Here is a 19,873-nt window from a genome sequence, read left to right on the forward strand (position 1 = left end):
ATTGTTGTGTTTTGGGCATTGTATTGCTCAATAAAGGTTTTTTTTTTTTTTTTTTTTTTTATTTAAAAACTGTGTCGCAAAATAGTCACATATGTTTTTTGCTCTTATTTTGAAGGTCAGGCATGCAAACCGGAAGTCTTATCCTGAGATGACGCTGATTAGAATACAAAAACATTCCGCCCACATAACAGACTTGACTGAGCGCTGTTCAGTCACAGCAGCAGAGTTAACTCTGTAAAGTAAATACACTAAGAGATGGAGACATTACACAGTGTCCTGGGCTTTGAGTGGATGGACAGCAGGAGTGTTTTGATATTTCTGTGTGTCTTTCTGTTGTTGGCTCATGTTTTGCAGAACAGAGCGCCGCCAAACTTTCCTCCAGGACCGTGGGCTCTTCCTTTCATTGGCGACCTTTTTCGCATGGATCCCAGCAGGATCCACCTGCAGATGGGAGAGGTATGTCAGCTGGAAGAAGTACTCAAATACTTTAACTGAAGAGGTAAAAGTGTTGCATTCAAAGTTTACTTAAGTACATGTGCAAAAATGTGGGCATCAACATTTATTAAAAGTACCAAAATCAAAGTTTTCATTTTGCAGAATGGCTCATTTCACAATGTGATATTATTGCATTATAATTATTGATGCATTAGTGTGTCCATCACTTCAGTGTTGCAGCTGGTAAACACAGAGCTATGAATTCCCTCAGGATCAACAAGGAAGTGTCAGTTATCTTAACTGGTGTTTGTGTCATTAATCTGAATCTTGTTAAAAACACCTAAAAGTCATTCAAATCCATTAAACAAAAACAGGTAATCAAGGACAACCATGTAACACTACAGAACGACATCAAAACAGAGTAATACAAAACAAGGGCAACACATCTAGTGCAAAACAGAAAATACAAGTGTGACAAATACATTTAGTGCAGTCTAATACAGTGCAACATGATTTTGATGTGTGGTAAAAAGTGAGCCAAAGCAATGCAAAACCTGTTCATGATTATAGTCATAATTTATGGGAGTGTGGGTATGAGTGACGTTGTAAAGTGCTGCAGTGCTCAGTTATTGATATAAAAAGCTTGAGCCAGCCTTGTAAATGCTTTTTAAAGATGGAAAAGCTGGAGCAATCTCTTATGGAGATTGGCAGGCTATTCCAGATTTTACTACCTCTGACAGGTAAGACAGTGAGCTTGCTCTAGTGGAAGTGTTACTGATTGATTTACGTTTAAAAAACTGACTCAGAGGTGGAGGTGCAAGTCCATTCAAGATCTTATATACAGAACACGCAAGATTAAAGGTAGGAAAATTGTCGAAGCTCAGGAGGTTGCGGTGATGATAAGAGAAGGGTTTTTTATCAAAGATCTTTAAAGTTCTTTTAAAAAGAGATTCACAAGCGACTAATTAAAAAATGTTTCTGAATATTTTTGGTAAAAAAAAAAAAAAAGTCACACTAAAACAGAACCTTAGTTTATATCTCATCAGCTCCGCCTAGCTCTACAGTTTGACCTGAGATTGAAAGAGAGAGTCTCTCAGTGTGCTTCTGCACTCTTTGTGTCCGTTATGGCGAGCGTACAAACATGCAGGGGTGCAATCTGCCATCAGAGGAAGCTGAAATCTGCTGGTCTGATGGAGGGATACTGATCACAGGTCATACTCTCCACACTGTGATGATACAAAGCTGGTTGAGAATCAGCAGAGTATCCCTTTGATAGCAACTGCACATTGAGTCACTGATGTGTTTGCAGGAATAATACTCCCAGCTGGCACCAGACATCAATATGATGTCAGAAAGATGTTGAGCTCTTATGTCAGACAGATGTTAAATTTTGTTTGGAAAGAAAATGGGGTTGACGATATTTAAATGTCAAATAAGTAGACGTTAACATGATGACGTTGGGTTTTGTTTTATATATATTTTATGACTGAACGTCATTATTCTACTTCAAGATAATGTTGGCATGAGACGTTTGGAAGATGTTGGTTAATAAAACAAATTAAAACAAATATCAGCATCATCTGTCGTCAGTATTCTACGTCAATGAAGTTTGCATTAGATGTTGTCCTGACATTGAATTTTGGTCACCTGACGTCACAAACTAAATTCAACCAAATATGAACTCTAAAGACACTGGCCAGCCGGGTTGTGTTGGGTCCACTTTGCACCTGGTCAGAGGTATTGGAGGGGTTGTTGTTGTCAGACATTTAATAGCCTCGCTATGAGGCAGTGTTGCTGCAATGTTCATGTAGCTGCAGTCGCTTGTTTCAGGATTCAGGTCACTGTACCTCAAAATAACTATAAGGGGTTTAGCATAGAAGAGGGAACATTTACGCTGCTATCAACAATGCTAACTTTTAAAGAGGCTACAGTAGTCGAATCCAGAGGTTAAACATTAACCTGTGACCCAGGTGCATGTCTGTGCTGCAGCCCTCTGAAGCCAGACTCTTTTTTTTTTTGGGTGTCATCCTCCGTGAACCAAAACACCAGTCTGCTCTGTGTGCTCAGTTTGCAGAGAAATACGGAAACATTTTCAGCCTCCAGATCTTTGGTGGAAGAGTTGTAGTCCTGTATGGCTACAAGCTCGTGAGAGAGGCCCTGGTCCAAAGAGGAGAGGACTACACAGATCGCCCCTCTGTGCCACTGTTTGAAGCATTAGTTGGGAGAAAAGGTGTGTGTTGTGTTGTGTTTAAAAAGTCACAAGTTAGTATTTAGTTAGAGTGGTAGCATCAAACCATTATGGGCATATTAGCATTCAGCTAGCTGTTAGTTCTTCTGGTCTAATGCTGGTTTCTGTTTCCAAAGGTCTGGTGATATCGAACGGCCCTCCATGGAAGGAGCAGAGGAGATTTGCTCTTCGTACACTCAGAAACTTCGGTTTGGGCAAGAAGACGCTGGAGACATCCATCCAGCAGGAGTGCCATTATCTCATTGAGGCTTTTGCCCTTGAGCAAGGCACTGAACACATTTCACTTTTCAACAAGCAACAGCTAATTAGTAATAATGTGTCTTATAGTGCATGTGATCTCTCGTCAATTTTGCCCCACTTTTGAAACAGAACAAACACTGTGGAGCACTGGACCGTGCACCTTAGACCATGTGACTCTCTGTTTCCCTGCTTCATTGATCATCCGTAGTCATTACATCACAGTACTTTTCTTCTGCCTGTGGCTCATTGCACATTTTATGTTTTGACTTTCGTGCGTGTCTTGTCTACATTTTGTCTTTATTTTACAGGGAAGCCGTTTAACACCCAGACACTGATAAACAACGCTGTGTCCAACATCATCTGCTGCCTGGTGTTTGGAGAACGCTTTGAGTACACTGACAAGCAGCACCAGAATATTCTTCAGATCTTCAACGAGCTATTGTACTTACAGGGAGGTGTGTGGGCACAGGTGAGCCTCCTTTGCAAACAAGATGCTGTGATCTTTGTAAAATCAGGTCTGATCCTGTAAGTCATTAGTGTACTTTAATAACTATTTTGTAAAAATGTTCCAGAAAGACATAAATACCATTGATATGAACTTAATTAGACAAACACAAAAAGGAATTAACTGAGAAGCTGTGATAAAAATTTGTGTAGTCAGTTTGTGTAGTCAGATACTCTACAAGTATCAATACGATAATGTATTACTACTGCAATACTTAAAATACTCCATTACAAGTTAAAGTCTTGAATTGAAGCTGAAGTAAAGTAGAAAAGTATTATCAGCAAAATTTACTAAACGTATCTAAAATAATTCAATAAAATGTCCCTGTAATAGATATATCCTTTTATATCATTATTAGATTGTGACTGCATTAATGTGTAAGAAGCATTTACTGCTGTAGCTGGAGCTAGTTTTTTATGATTTTTTGTCTTATTTGCTGAAACTGTCACTGCATCCACACAGAAGCACATCACACAGATAATCATCATGTTTCTCCTCCTTATAGTGCTTCTAATGGCATTTGCTAGAATCTACCGTAGCTCATGGAAAACACTCAAATCAAAGCCGAGGAGTCTCAAACACAGCTGTCAGTCATGTCAGTCACTGCTCCTGAGCTGCAGTCAAACTGTCAAACCAGGCGGTGCTGATCAAATACGAACCAAGATTCTGTTGCTGCGTTGCCTATTGTTGTCTCAAATGTTTGTTTCGTCTGATGGGTGGTACTTAGTCTTTGGGTTGACTGTTTTTCAACGTCGTGGTCAGGGCGCAAACTTTCTCATTTTACAGCTAAACAGTGCACTAAGATCGGAAGATTGGCGGCTTGATCCACGGCTACTCCCGCCCACATGTCGACGTAACCTTGAGCAAGACACTGAACCCCAAATTGCTCCTGATGGCCATTTGATCAGTGTGTGAGAGCATGTGAATGGTGACTGAGTAGCAGGTGGCACTGTGTATGGTAGCGTCAGCCACCAGTGTGTGTGAATGGGTGAATGTGACATGTAGGGTAAAAAACGTTTCGAGTGGTCGGAAGACTAGGAAAGCGCTGTAAGTGCAGTCCATTTATGAAAGCAATGAAAGCACTTTTCTGCTCTGAGTTGAAGTTTTCCAACTCAAGGAGTTCAGAGCATTTTGACAAAAACAACAAGCACAAAACTTAAATCTCAGTAAAAACAACTAGTCCATACCTATTATGTACAGCATACCATACCATGACTTAGTCATACCAGAAATTAGAAAAACAACACCAACATTGGTCCACAGGGGGAGCCACAGCGATCGGTCGCATTTTAGCCATTTTGAAGCATTTTTCTGTTGTTATAGCGCCACCCAGTTGCCAATTAGAGTTAAATTTCTCCAGTCACCTTGAGGCGTCCTGTTCTACATATCTACCAAGTTTAGTAAAAATCCATATGGCGGTTAGGCCTAGATAAGAAATGAGCTCTCTAGCGCCCCCATTTTGTTTGATGGGCTCAATAATGGAGGGGTCCCCTCAGATTATGTGTGGTCATATGCCTACAAAGTTGCGTGGTGATGGGTGAAACCCTTGAGATGTTCTACACCTTTATGTGATGAGCCACGCCCTCCGCAATATTCATTGCCTTATAGAAGCTCAGTTTTAGGAAGTTTTCCAACTTTTGCCAAGAGGGAACTTTAGATATTGCTCCCTAGATTATGTTCACCCAGTTTCATTCCTAGGAAGAGATCCATTTGAAGTGTTTTTCAAAAAATTCAACATGGTGGAAAATCTATATAAGTGGAAGTTATGGGTTCTTGAGGCAAATGTGTTCCTCATGAGGAGAGGCATCTCTGTGCAAAGTTTCATGTCTCTACCACATACGGGGCATGAGCTATGCCCATTCAAAGTTTGACATCTCAATGGGTTGCTATAGCGCCCCCCTTTGGCCAATTGATGTAATATTGCTTCATTGGCATCCTCCCATGACCCTCTACCACTGTGCCAAATTTCACATGGATTGACCAAGTCAGTGAGGAGAGAAACGTGGAACACACACACACACACACACACACACACACACACACACACACACACACAGAGTTTTTGTCATTATATAGTAAAGATTACAAAAAGCCACCTCCAGCTGGTAACATGCTTTCTGTGTGAACACTAAGACATTTATAACTGCTAACAACTCAAAGACACCAAAAAGTGACGTTGGGCTCCAGCTAGACAGCTGTCATATGAATACATTGGACTACAGTATTTCACTCTGAAATGTAATAGAAGGATAAAGTAGAACAGATTTTAAATATTCAAGTAAAGTGCAAGTACCCCAAAAAGTACACTACATTAGGGAATGTACTCAGTTACTCTCCACCACTGTGTGTAGCAAACAAAGCATACTTAAGAACAGTATGATCTGCAGAATATGCAGCAACTGGCAATTTTGTTGACTGACAGCAGGTGGTGATATTGTGATGTACAGTCCCTGACAAACATCTTGTCGCTTATCCAAGTTGTAGGAACAACAAATAATAACTTGACTTGTAGTTGATCAGTTGGAATCAGAAATGGCTTATATGAAAGGCAAAGGCCTCTAGATTATGCTTATTATACCAAAATAAAGTTTTGCATCATTCACTGAGTTTTATCATTTAATTAGGACAGAAAGGTCAGATCTTGCTTGGACAAAAGTCTTGTCGCATACAAAAATAATGTACTGTAGAAATGATACTTTATTTTGAAGACACAAACATGCTCCAATAACATCAGAACATAAAGTCATAGTGCCTTGGGAAAAAGAATTAATATCGTGTATGACTCCCACGAGCTTGGAGGACTGCATCCATACGTCTCGGCAATGACTCAAATAACTTATTGATGAAGTCATCTGGAATGGCAGAGAAAGCAGTCTTGCAGGACTCCCAGAGTTCATCAAGATTCTTTGGTTTCATCTTCCCAGCCTCCTCCTTCATCTTACCCCAGACATGCTCAATAATGTTCATGTCTGGTGATTGGGCTGGCCAATCCTGGAGCACCTTGACCTTCTTCACTTTCAGGAACTTTGATGTGGAGGCTGAAGTATGAGAAGGAGCACCATCCTGCTGAAGAATTTGCCCTCTCTTGTTGTTTGGAATGTAATGGGCAACGAGAACCTCTTGATACTTCAGGCTGTTGATGTTGCCATCCACTCTGCAGATCTCTTGCTCACCCCCATACTGGATGTAACCCCAAACCATGATTTTTCCTCCACCAAACTTGACTGTTTTCTGGGTGAATCTTGGGTCCTCTCTAACAGTTGTGTTACGGGGTCTGCCTGACCTGGGCTTGTCATGAACGTCACCAGTTTCTACAAATCTTTTTTTATCCTCTCCACTTGATGTTTGGATACACTGAAGATGTCTGCCACCTCAGCAGCAGACTTGGTCTTCAGGCTCTTGATGATCAGCACTTTGGTCTGTGGTTGAATCTTTGGCATGTTGTCAGCGGTCAGGTTGCACTTCACATGAAGGTCTGGTGTGCTGGGGTTCTTTTTTTACACACCTGGGAATGTGTTAATTACAGTATTTGTCACAGGTGGAGCTCTAATCTGTGATTGGTTGAATCGTTTAAAGACACGACAAGACTTTTGTCCAAGCAAAATCTGACCTTTCTGTCCCAATTAAATGATAAAACTCAATGAATGACACACAACTTTATTTTGGTATAATAAGCATAATCTAGAGGCCTTTGCCTTTCATATAAGCTATTTCTGATTCCAATTGATCAACTACAAGTCAGGTTATTATTTGTTGTTCCTACAACTAGGATAAGCAACAAGACTTTTGTCAGGGACTGTAGACATCCAAACTCAGCAGGTCATAGATAGTAAATGAGATGTATATGTTGACTTATCATAGGGCTTTTTCACTGCAGACATTTTGACTTGTCACATTAGGAAAAGCAAAGCTGTCACTAACAACATTAACACTGACTGTGTTGAACTTAAGTGTCCCATGACAGTGTGACAGTGAGCCACCATGCACAATACCAGGACCCTGAAACTGAAGCAGCTAAATGGAATTCGGACATCATTCAGCCATCCATCCCTCCATCCATCCATCCGTCCATCCATCCATTTTCATCTGCTTATCCGGGGCCGGGTCTCAGGGGCAGCAGGCTGAGCAAAGCACCCCAGACGTCCCTCTCCCCAGCAACAATTTCCAGCTCCTCCTGGAGGACCCCGAGGTGTTCCCAGGCCAGATGAGATATGTAATCCCTCCAGTGTGTTCTGGGTCTGCCCCGGGGCCTCCTACCAGTGGGACGTGCCCGGAACACCTCTAACAGGAGGATCCTGATCAGATGTTGAGATCTTGAGGCAAATGTGTTCCTCATGAGGAGAGGCATCTCTGTGCAAAGTTTCATGTCTCTACGACATACGGGGCATGAGATATGCCCATTCAAAGTTTGACATTTCAATGGGTTGCTATAGCGCCCCCCTTTGGCCAATTGATGTAATATTGCTTCATTGGCATCCTCCCATGACCCTCTACCACTGTGCCAAATTTCACATGGATTGACCAAGTCAGTGAGGAGAAAAACCTGGAACACACACACACACACACACACACACACACACACACACACACACACACAGAGTTTTTGTCATTATAGAGTAAAGATTACAAAAAGCCACCTCCAGCTGGTAAAATGCTTTCTGTGTGAACACTAAGACATTTATAACTGCTAACAACTCAAAGACACCAAAAAGTGACGTTGGGCTCCAGCTAGACAGCTGTCATATGAATACAGTGGACTACAGTATTTCACTCTGAAATGTAATAGAAGGATAAAGTAGAACAGATTTTAAATATTCAAGTAAAGTGCAAGTACCCCAAAAAGTACACTACATTAGTGAATGTACTCAGTTACTCTCCACCACTGTGTGTAGCAAACAAAGCATACTTAAGAACAGTACGATCTGCAGAATATGCAGCAACTGGCAATTTTGTTGACTGACAGCAGGTGGTGATATTGTGATGTACAGTCCCTGACAAACGTCTTGTCGCTTATCCAAGTTGTAGGAACAACAAATAATAACTTGACTTGTAGTTGATCAGTTGGAATCAGAAATGGCTTATATGAAAGGCAAAGGCCTCTAGATTATGCTTATTATACCAAAATAAAGTTTTGCATCATTCACTGAGTTTTATCATTTAATTAGGACAGAAAGGTCAGATCTTGCTTGGACAAAAGTCTTGTCGCATACAAAAATAATGTACTGTAGAAATGATACTTTATTTTGAAGACACAAACATGCTCCAATAACATCAGAACATAAAGTCATAGTGCCTTGGGAAAAAGAATTAATATCGTGGATGACTCCCACGAGCTTGGAGGACTGCATCCATACGTCTCGGCAATGACTCAAATAACTTATTGATGAAGTCATCTGGAATGGCAGAGAAAGCAGTCTTGCAGGACTCCCAGAGTTCATCAAGATTCTTTGGTTTCATCTTCCCAGCCTCCTCCTTCATCTTACCCCAGACATGCTCAATAATGTTCATGTCTGGTGATTGGGCTGGCCAATCCTGGAGCACCTTGACCTTCTTCACTTTCAGGAACTTTGATGTGGAGGCTGAAGTATGAGAAGGAGCACCATCCTGCTGAAGAATTTGCCCTCTCTTGTGGTTTGGAATGTAATGGGCAGCGAGAACCTCTTGATACCTCAGGCTATTGATGTTGCCATCCACTCTGCAGATCTCTTGCTCACCCCCATACTGGATGTAACCCCAAACCATGATTTTTCCTCCACCAAACTTGACTGTTTTCTGGGTGAAACGGTCCTCTCTAACAGTTGTGTTACGGGGTCTGCCTGACCTGGGCTTGTCATGAACGTCACCAGTTTCTACAAATCTTTTTTTATCCTCTCCACTTGATGTTTGGATACACTGAAGATGTCTGCCACCTCAGCAGCAGACTTGGTCTTCAGGCTCTTGATGATCAGCACTTTGGTCTGTGGTTGAATCTTTGGCATGTTGTCAGCGGTCAGGTTGCACTTCACATGAAGGTCTGGTGTGCTGGGGTTCTTTTTTTACACACCTGGGAATGTGTTAATTACAGTATTTGTCACAGGTGGAGCTCTAATCTGTGATTGGTTGAATTGTTTAAAGACACGACAAGACTTTTGTCCAAGCAAAATCTGACCTTTCTGTCCCAATTAAATGATAAAACTCAATGAATGACGCACAACTTTATTTTGGTATAATAAGCATAATCTAGAGGCCTTTGCCTTTCATATAAGCTATTTCTGATTCCAATTGATCAACTACAAGTCAGGTTATTATTTGTTGTTCCTACAACTAGGATAAGCAACAAGACTTTTGTCAGGGACTGTAGACATCCAAACTCAGCAGGTCATAGATAGTAAATGAGATGTATATGTTGACTTATCATAGGGCTTTTTCACTGCAGACATTTTGACTTGTCACATTAGGAAAAGCAAAGCTGTCACTAACAACATTAACACTGACTGTGTTGAACTTAAGTGTCCCATGACAGTGTGACAGTGAGCCACCATGCAAAATACCAGGACCCTGAAACTGAAGCAGCTAAATGGAATTCGGACATCATTCAGCCATCCATCCCTCCATCCATCCCTCCATCCATCCATCCATCCATTTTCATCTGCTTATCAGGGGCCGGGTCTCAGGGGCAGCAGGCTGAGCAAAGCACCCCCGACGTCCCTCTCCCCAGCAACAATTTCCAGCTCCTCCTGGAGGACCCCGGGGTGTTCCCAGGCCAGATGAGATATGTAATCCCTCCAGTGTGTTCTGGGTCTGCCCCGGGGCCTCCTACCAGTGGGACGTGCCCGGAACACCTCTAACAGGAGGCGCCCAGGAGGATCCTGATCAGATGCTGAACCACTTCAACTGACCCCATTCGATGCGAAGGAGCAGCGGCTCTACTCCAAGCTCCCTCCGGATGTCTGACTCCTCCCCCTATCTCTAAGGCTGAGCCCAGACACCCTACAGAGGAAACTCATTTCAGCTGCTTGTACCTGTGACCTTATTCTTTCGGTCACTACCCAGAGCTCATGACCATAGGTGAGGATTGGGACGTAGATGGACCAGTAAAGCGAAAGCTTTAAATTCTGGCTCAGCTCCTTCTTTACGATGATGGTCCTGCGCAGCGCCCACATCACTGCAGAAGCTGCACCAGACCACCAATCACATGCTCCACTCTACCCTGACTCGTGAACGAGACCCTGACATACTTGAACTCCCTTGCTTGATGCAGTAACTCTCTCCCAACCCAGAGGAGGCAATCCACTGGTTTCTGGCAAAGAACCTTTCCTCAGACTTGGAGGGGCTGAATTCCTCATCCAGACTGCTTCCCACTCGGCAGAGCCTGCTGGAGGTCACGGTGTGATAAAGCCAACAGAACCATATCATCTGCAAAAAGCAGAGACACAGTTCTGAGGTTCCCAAACCAAACACCTTCCTCCTCCTAGCTGCCCTTCGAGACATCATTGATTTTACTATTCACACCTGTGCTTTTCTGACTGTGACATGTCAAAATATTTCCGGTGAAAAACGTCCTATTGCTGTAAAAGTGCAGGTGTACATAGTGACATAAGTGGTAAATAAAATCCTCTATCACAGTGTGCGTAATTTTATATTGCAGTATTGATTCATTGTGATTTATGGGTAGTGTTTATTGACAAATTTGATATTGACAAATTAGTTTAGCCTCCACTTGTGTCTGTTGCCTGTTTGCTGATGATCTGGTCTTCATGCTCTGTAGATTTATAATGTATTTCCCTGGCTGATGAAGTGGCTGCCTGGACCTCACAAGAGGATATTCACTCTGACACAATATATTATTGACTATGTACAAGCCAAGGTCAGTGAACACAGAGGGAGCTTTGACCCGTCCTCACCAAGAGACTACATCGACTGCTTCCTCGCTGAGATGGAAGAGGTGAGTGTTTTTATGTCTCCGCTTTTATGTCTGGAATTATGATTTTGGGTTGTCTGTACGTCCATACATCCCAGTCTTGTGAATACCCTGAGGGAATCTCTTCAAATTTGGCACAAACATCCACTCAGACCCAACAATGAACTAATTAGATTATAGTGGTCAAAGGTCAGGGTCATTATGTCCTTGCATCCGTCTCATTCTCATGAACATGACATCTTAAGAACACCTTTAGGGATTTTCTTCACATTTGCCACAAACATCCTCTTGGACTTAACAATGAATTGATTAGATTTTGGTGGTTAAAGGTCAGGGTCATTATGACCTTGCGCCCATCTTATTCTCATGAAGTGATATCTCAAGAACACCTTGAGGGGCTTTCTTCAACTTTGGCACAAATGTCCACTTGAACTTAACGATGAACTGATTCGATTTTGGTGGTTAAAGGTCAAGGGTACCGTGACCTTGCGCCTGTCTCATTCTCATGAACATGATATCTCAAAAATGCCTCGAGAGCTTTTCTTCAACTTTGGCACAAACGTCCACTGGTAGTCAAAAGACAAGGCCACTATGACCCTGTCCATCGCATTCTCAGGAACATGATATCTCAAGAACGCCTTGGGGGATATTCTTCAACTTTGACACAAACGTTCATTTGGACTTAACAATGAACTAACTAGATTTTGGTGGTCAAAAGACAAGGTCACTATGACCTTGCGTCTGTCTCATTCTCATGAACATGATATCTCAAGAACACCTTGACGGATTTCTTCAAATTTGACACAAATGTCGACTTGGACTTAAAGATTCGATTTTGGTAGTCATCGGTCGCTGTGACCTCACACAACATGTCATCTGCTATAACTCAAGAATTAATTAGCTAATTATGACAAAATGTCACATAAATGTCTAATTGGATAAAATGATGACGTGACAAAATCACAAAAACTCTTTTCTGGCCTGTATTCAGCGTCATATCTTAGGAACAGATGGCACAGGAACAGATATTTGATCAGATATTGAACTGGTATCACTTATCTTGGGTGCCCTTCTTGAAACTGTGTTGATTGTATAAAACCTCTGTTCTGCAGGGTCGAAGATGTCTGGGAAGCATCCAAGTTTTAAATTATGTATCGTTTTTGCAGCAACGTCCATATTTGAAGCATTGACATAACTTGACTTGTTCGCAGAGGCATGTCTCTGTGTTGTGTTTGCTCTCTTTGCATCTGCTGATGAAATATGTCAACCGACACTGCAAACTGTCCTTTGTGTTATTGACACATGAAGGACAAAGATTCTGGTTTTGATTTAGAAAATTTGAGTATTTGCGCTCTGGACCTGTTTGGTGCTGGAACTGAAACCACGACCACGACTTTACACTGGGGACTGCTGTACATGATCTACTACCCTCACATACAAGGTGTGTGTATGTATGAGTAATATCTGTCCCATGTCATTTCTGTATGGTTTCTTGACATGACAAGTATCAGAGGTCCCTCACAGATCAGGCCTATATTAGAAGAGTAAGTGTGTGGGATGTGTTATGCATAAATTTCCCCTCAGTCATCCACGTAGAACACAGCCTCACTCTGTTTCCTGTTGTCACTGTGTGCAGAGAGAGTCCAGGCTGAGATAGATACTGTCGTTGGTTCATCCAAACAGCCCTCGATGACTGACCGAGAAAACATGCCCTATACTGATGCCGTCATCCATGAGATCCAGAGGATGGCCAACATTCTTCCCCTCAATGTGATCCGCATGACAAGCAAGGACACCACACTGGACAAGTACACACTGCCAAAGGTACATGATGCACATGTGATTGCTTTACAGTATATGGTTCCACAGGGTCCAGATTTCTCCTCAGTCACTAGTTCAAGGTTTGCACAGTTTAATATATTCAGCGTCATATTTACGTTGAGTAGCTGTTTGGTTGTCGCTAGTCTGAGTGGGCAGAAGTTTGCTGCATAGATCAGCCTCTCATTAGGCGGAACGAGCCACCCGCTGAAGTCCCGCCCTACCACCTCCGGTTGTGTAGCAGTTTTCAACCGTTTTCAACACGTCCTTTACTAACTTTTGCGGTGTTTGATCTTGCGGGGATGTAGCCATTTTTCTGCCATGGTTCGCGTCCTGTAGGTGATATTTTTGTGGGCATGTTACACCAAAACCTGTTTCCCCCCGGCAATATTTTTGCAAGCACACCGTTGCTGTGGCACCGCCCAGAACGATTGTGATTGGTTGAAAGAAATAAAAAAAAGCCGGGGTATTTTTTTCTCCAATCTTAAAGTGAGAGTCGGCCCAGCCAGACCTTTCTTTTCCTGAGAAAGGTCTGGTGAGCGAGACTAGGCTGTCCCTCACCCTACAGAAGGAAGCAGCACTTGCTGGAAATTCACTATACTTCAAAGTTTTTTACAAACTTGACACATTTGTGAGTCAGTTGTGATCCATTCAAAATGGACCCACAACCCACCAATTGGGAACTAGTGGTTTACAGTATGTGAGCATATAACGTTTAGCGTTTTATTTAGGGATGCACCCATGGATGGATTACTGAGCAGAGGAGCCCCTCCAGCCTTCACCTGCAAAATGTTCCCTAATCGAACAGGTGCTGATCAGGAAAAGACACAAAAAGACCTCAAAGAGACACAAAGGAACGGCAAAATGGGAAAAACAATTTTCAACAATTTTCTCCTCCTGCTGATTTCAACACAGATTTGTTGTTCACAGTGTAGAAGTATCAGTGAAACAAGGTGTACCCTCTGATGCATCAATAGGTAGTTTTTCTTTTCATCTTAAAGGCATCCCAGAGGAGATTTCTGTTCATCCAAGACACATTTTCTATTGTCCCCAGTACGCCGTTAGTTTTGAGCCTTGCTTTTTAGCCTGTGCCACATTGATGTGACACAGTAGAAAAACATTGGCCACTGCCATCAGTGAATATCATCTTATTTGTTGATAGACTGATGGCAGTCAACAAGATGAATATTGGCAGATCCCGAAGTTCAGTTGATAAACTGGTGCATCCCTCCCTGGCATTTGTGTGAAAATGCAACAGCAGAGTAATGCAACATAACCCAAAGTAACTAATTATTTTCCACACAAATGAATCAAATAAATAAAGTAATAAGTTTCTTGTTTTATGACTCCAAAACTGATTAAAACAAACTCACCAGAAGAAAGACGTTAACTGTTTTCATTCTTGGTATCTTCTCAGGGCACCCCTGTCCTGCCCACGCTGATCTCGGTTCTACGTGATGAGACGATGTGGGAAACGCCACACTCCTTCAACCCTCAACATTTTCTGGACCAGGACGGCAAATTTAGGAAGAGAGAGGCCTTCCTCCCCTTTTCAGCAGGTCAGTCAGTAGTCTCTAAAACTGAGTTATATGTTATTTAACAGTTTCCTGTACATAAGAGGGAGTCAGGTTTCAAGTCTTACTGTGTTCTGTGGTTGTTTCAGACTCTGAGCTGCAGCATTATCATGTGGTCAAAGTGGAAATAGTGTGTATATAACTCATCTGTTGTGTATCGTCAGGTAAGCGTGTGTGTCTCGGGGAGCAGCTGGCCAGGATGGAGTTATTCCTCTTCTTCACCTCCCTCCTTCAGAGGTTTTCTTTCTCAGCACCTGCTGGAGAGCAGCCCAGTCTGGATTACAAGTTAGGAGCCACTCTGTGTCCCAAACCTTACCGCCTCTGTGCCGTACCACGATAAACCACCGCCTGCTTCAAACTGAACCATCACCAACACACAGAGTCCATGTGTCTAACTACAGCTATCTTGTGATGCATCAAAAAGTGGTTATAATGAAAGATAAATGGAAACTTCTTCCTCTTTCTTTAATAGGTTGTGTGACTGTTGTTAGGATGGTGGTTCTTCCTACATTACTTTACCTGTTTTAGAACATTCCTATCTACTTCTTAAGACTCTAGACTCCATCATTATGCCCTTTGTCTGGGCCAACAAGCCTTCTTGCATCTCTAAGACACACCTACAGAAGCCCTCGGCCTGCTTCAAACTGAACCATCACCAACACAGTGTTTGTTCCACTGCATGTATCTTGTGATGCATCAAATATCTGCTGTATTGTTATTTTACTACAGTGACAGGGCTCAACACTAAAACTAACTAACTTTTGAAAGTGGTTGCCATTTTAACTCCCCTTTAGTTATCCATCATGCAGTTATACTGTACGTCAGCTTAATAATGAAAATGTGACATAAAATAATGTTTAATGTTTTATCACATGAACTGAACAAAATTCTTTTTAGTTTGTGTTTTGACACTTTATAGAATTTGAATCTCATCAGTTAACGTGTCATCTCGTCAGTGGGAGTGCCAGCTCTTGCATCCTCCCCCTCACTATATCGTCGAGCTCCAGTGGTTGTCTAGCCCAGTGGTTCCCAGCCGGTCCAGCCACTGGGTCCAGATTTGTCCTCAGTCATTAGTTCAAGGTCCACACAGTTTAATATATTCAGCGTCATACTTGCCTTTGGCCATGTTTTCAAGCTAGTGTGCTGTCTGCGTCAAGTAGCTGTCTGTTAGTCACTCACTCTAGAGCAGGAAATGGCACTTCAAAATAAAAGCTCTGGCCCAGAAATTCACTGTACTTCAAAATAAAGTGTATTCTTTACAAACCTGATACATTTGCGAGTCGCCTGCGGTCCATTCAGAATGGACCCACAACCCACTTTAGGACCGCGACCCACCAGTTGGGAACCACTGGTCTAGCTTCATGGTTCTGTAGGATGTTCAACCTTAAACTAGTGAACTTAACGTGTCACTTATCGAGGTGTAAGTTGTACATGCTTTGCAGTATAACTTTACGTCGAGTGTAAAGATGCCAGGACACGTCCCCTCACAAGACTTTCACAGAGTTGCCTTCTGTTTTTCAGTCAGGTTCATCTGTTTATTTGTCAGTTGTATCAATTTGCACATTAGTTTGGGATGTTGACAAGTTAGTCGAGCTTTTCATGCAACTTAATTTGCTTCACCATTGGCTCTTAAACAGGTGCCTGTATGCATGAGTTAATGCACCACTGCACATGCAGCGCTGCCTGGTTCTGACTAGAGCAGCAGGATTTACAGGGACAGTTCACCCGAGAATAAAAAACATATTTTCCCTCTTATCTGTTACTGATCAGTCTAGATTGTTTTGGTGTGAGTTGCTGAGTGTTGGAGATATCAGAGACGTCTGCTTTCTCTTGTACATAATATCACTAGATGACACTCGGATTGTGGCGCTTAAAGCACCAAAAAACTACATTTAAATCAGGAGAGACTTTTTCTGAGAGATGATTTACATTTACAGAAGTATGAGTAATGTGAAAAGCAATTTGACCCCATCGTGATGTCATCTATTCCAGGAGGGTGGTAAAGACATGGTAGATCAGGAAGTCTAGTTGCTGGTGGTGATGAGTTGAGGTGAGGTGAGGTGAGGACGGAGCTGAGGATATGGATGTGAAGAGGAGTGGGCTTTTAATGAGCTTGTCCTGGGCTCTGGATGAGGTGGCAGGAGGTGAATGGGGTGCGATGATTCCCCTAAAATGACAGCTGAGAGGAGAAGGGATTTAAAGTTTGGCAGCAGCAGCATGAATGGCTGAAGGAGATCATGGCAAAGTTTGATTGGCTAACTGGGAAAGGGAACACCCAGAGTGGAAGTGGGATAGAGAGAGAACTGTGAATAAGTGTGGCATAAAGAACGTCTTCCTGATTGAACTAAGGCTGAGCTTCATTTGAGAAACTCAACAGCAATGTCTCTGTCCAGAAATCATGACCCAAATATTCAAGATAATCCACAGACCTTGTTGTGAGCAGTTTCATGCAGGAACTGTTTTCTATCTATCAAACTGTAGTGCTGTATGAAACTGCTCACAACAAGGTCTGTGGATTATCTTGAATATTTGGGTCATGATTTCTGGACAGAGACATTGCTGTTGAGTTTCGGAAATACATTTTTCTGGGGCAGATTGAACACTGCAGGCCAATCTAGTTCTATATATTGGAGAGAAGGCAGACATCTCTACAGCCAATATCTCTAGCACTCAGCAACTAACAAGACTGCACTACAGGTAAAATGTTGGAGTGAACTGTCTCTTTAAATATGACTGATGCAGCAAATATTAAAATAGGCTTATAAGACTTTATTAATCCCACACTGGGGGAAATCAGAAGAAAAGAATAAAGGAAAGGAAAAAAATGAGTAAAGTGCTAAATAGGATAAAAAAAAATGCTAAAATACAAATAAGATCAAATAAAGATAAATTAATATAAAATCTGTCTTCACCTTTCACTCATACAGATATTATATGTCCATGACTGATAGTTGCACAGGGTATATACTGTATCACACACACGCTGTGTCGTATTTCTCACTGTCAATATATAGAAATATATAACTGTTGTTGCACACGTAACTCTAGATGTTACCAGTATATTGAACTGAAATATACAAAAGCATCCTTTCCAGTTGTTTTTGTCTTCAATCACTGCACGCTGGATTTGTCTGATTTGCTTTAATTTCATGTGAGTAAATAAAAACATCCAGAGATTTAGTTTGTGTTTCTCGTTCAGACGGCTGTATGTTCATGTTCACACTGTGGTTTCAGTCTGAGGTTTTCAGGTGAGAAAAACACTCGAAGTAGAGGCAACAGCATACAGTCAGTGTCAGTGCTGCTTACCAACCTGAGCATGTGTAATATCTGCTGTTATTATAAATGAAGTCTACAGTGAACTGTAGACTGTGAAACTGTGTTTCACCTGTATTTGGTGTCTTCAGCATGAAGCACTTCACAAATGAAAAGCAGCACTTTGAGCTGTTTTTCTTGAACTGAACCTTTAATCTTTTGAATGTCAAATCTTCAAATGAGCTAATTTCATGCTTGAGGTCTCTTTTATCTTCACATGAACACACACCTTGTTTCACTTCTGGGTTTTCCCTGTAAAGCTTTTGAAGTTAGAAGTGGAAAATAACCAGTAAAAGGAAATCACAAAAAGCTTGAAAAAGCCTCCGTCTCTGCTGATTATTCCTCAAACACAGTCGACACAGGGACTATGAACATCAGCAACCAGCCAAATAAGAAGAGACCTCTTTCACACTGACAGTGTAAGTTTGTTTTATAAACTTTAAAGACAGATCATGTGCATTTACTGTCAGTTTAGAGACAGCAGTGAATGTAATATGGATCGACTGTGTTTGCCTTGTTGTTCATCAGCACATTTTAAGTTACTGTAAAAACTCTCTGAAGTGTCGGACTTGTGGAAACAAAATAATGAGGTTGCTGTGAAGCTACGGTCAGCATCTTTTTCAAAGTTAAAAACTGATGTCACGGAGCATGTTACATGTCAGGTTGATCACTTGATTATCTGCTAACTGCAGCACGTTTAATGGGAGCAGCTTCTCAGCACACTGACATTTAAAGACTTTGTGGTGATGAAAAACAGGCAACTTATGTAGGGCACTGAAGTACTGACTCTAACATTCAAAGTTTCTGCATTTACCCAGATACCACCAAACTAGGTCACTGGCCTCGTTAAGATGTTTCATTCTTAGAGCAGAGATTATTCTAATCAGATGCATCTCACAAGGCAAGCCACCTGAGGAAGATGTTACGATGAAGAGAAATGTGTCCTGATAAGAAAACCTTAAAGCCATTAAGAAGAAAAGCAGACGGCATGAAATTCTGGTGAGTTTTATTTTGGCATGTCTTTTAACGTCACTTGGTTTGTGGTTTACAGTTTAGAAAACATGTAATCTACTTTCAAGATGTTTTACAAAATCAAATGTTCAGATTGTGACGCAGTGCGTGTTAGTTAATCTCTGTGAAGTAACAAGAAAACGCAGTGACAGAAATATCTCTTATCTGCCACAGTGCATGTGTCACAGAGCCATGACTGGAGCTGCCTGTACTTCTGTAAATGTTTATCAGACACAAACTTCTACTTAAAGAGATGAGAAGTTCAACTAAACACTGTGCGTCTTCCTCATGGTAGACAGAACGGCTCCTGTCGGCAGATGGCTGAGGTATGTTTTGAGGATCATCTCATTAACTGTGCGGAAATTCCCGTGAAAATTTGGTCATTAATGATTAGAATAATTTTTGTTCACAGCTGCTGAGTCATCCTGAGTGGGTTCTAAGACATTAAGAAAGATGAGCTGAGATGAATCTCCCCTCACACCCCTGGAGATTCGTTATTATACTCCTCTGTTTTTCCATTGAGTGTGAGTATTACAGTATCTATCAATCTGCATTATTACTGTCAGCCTGTTTGTCTCAGTTCAGTCCCTGAAAACTCTCACAATTTGGTAGCATCTGTGGTTTCAATTTCTGAACCATGCCTCTGCAGCTGTGACCACAGCACTGTTGTTAAAAGTTTTTTGTACAACAGTCAAACGAACATTTAAGGTGAGACATCTCAGGTGAAAACATATTTGTAATGTACTGGTCAGTTTTGAGATTTTGGGCTATTTTGCCTTTATAACATGTCGTCTTTCAGACTAGTGGCAAGAAGAAGAAGATGGTATCAA

The 19,873-nt window shown here is 41.8% G+C and overlaps 2 protein-coding genes across 5 annotated transcripts in view; both read left to right on the plus strand.

Annotated features, from left to right (window-relative positions):
• The first annotated feature begins 14 nt into the window (after positions 1–14).
• LOC125895937 (cytochrome P450 2J4-like) lies at positions 15–17,120 on the plus strand. 2 transcript variants are annotated; one of them, XM_049588194.1, is made up of 9 exons: positions 15–456; positions 2,503–2,665; positions 2,800–2,949; positions 3,232–3,392; positions 11,176–11,358; positions 12,637–12,769; positions 12,965–13,152; positions 14,564–14,705; positions 14,885–17,120. In XM_049588194.1, exons 1-9 carry the CDS (start codon positions 256–258, stop codon positions 15,058–15,060), a joined length of 1,497 nt encoding a protein of 498 aa, XP_049444151.1. In that variant the 5' UTR covers positions 15–255; the 3' UTR covers positions 15,061–17,120. The 2 variants fall into 2 exon arrangements, with proteins under 2 accessions (XP_049444151.1, XP_049444152.1); XM_049588195.1 differs by having other exon boundaries at positions 193–499.
• Positions 17,121–17,146: 26 nt separating this feature from the next.
• il23r (interleukin 23 receptor) overlaps positions 17,147–19,873 on the plus strand; it is a 36,909-nt gene continuing 34,182 nt past the window's right edge. For 2 of the 3 annotated variants that reach the window (XM_049588245.1, XM_049588247.1), the window contains exons 1-4: positions 17,147–18,451; positions 18,851–19,031; positions 19,218–19,369; positions 19,456–19,567. In XM_049588245.1, coding sequence (XP_049444202.1) covers positions 19,507–19,567 — 61 coding nt within the window. In that variant the 5' untranslated portion in view covers positions 17,147–18,451; positions 18,851–19,031; positions 19,218–19,369; positions 19,456–19,506. The remainder of the gene's footprint in view (positions 18,452–18,850; positions 19,032–19,217; positions 19,370–19,455; positions 19,568–19,873) is intronic. The other variant, XM_049588246.1, reaches the window with a different exon arrangement.

This window comes from Epinephelus fuscoguttatus, linkage group LG10 (assembly GCF_011397635.1).
Source record: "Epinephelus fuscoguttatus linkage group LG10, E.fuscoguttatus.final_Chr_v1".
In the NCBI taxonomy this organism is placed as follows: domain Eukaryota; kingdom Metazoa; phylum Chordata; class Actinopteri; order Perciformes; family Serranidae; genus Epinephelus; species Epinephelus fuscoguttatus.

Bases quoted from the DNA above. Each gene is read 5' to 3' on its own strand.
- LOC125895937 (XM_049588194.1), top strand. From the start codon at position 256: ATGGAGACATTACACAGTGTCCTGGGCTTTGAGTGGATGGACAGCAGG. The intron at 3,393-11,175 runs GTGAGCCTCCTT...CATGCTCTGTAG, and splicing joins AGGGAGGTGTGTGGGCACAG to ATTTATAATGTATTTCCCTG. The intron at 11,359-12,636 runs GTTTTTATGTCT...TGACACATGAAG, and splicing joins CTGAGATGGAAGAGGTGAGT to GACAAAGATTCTGGTTTTGA.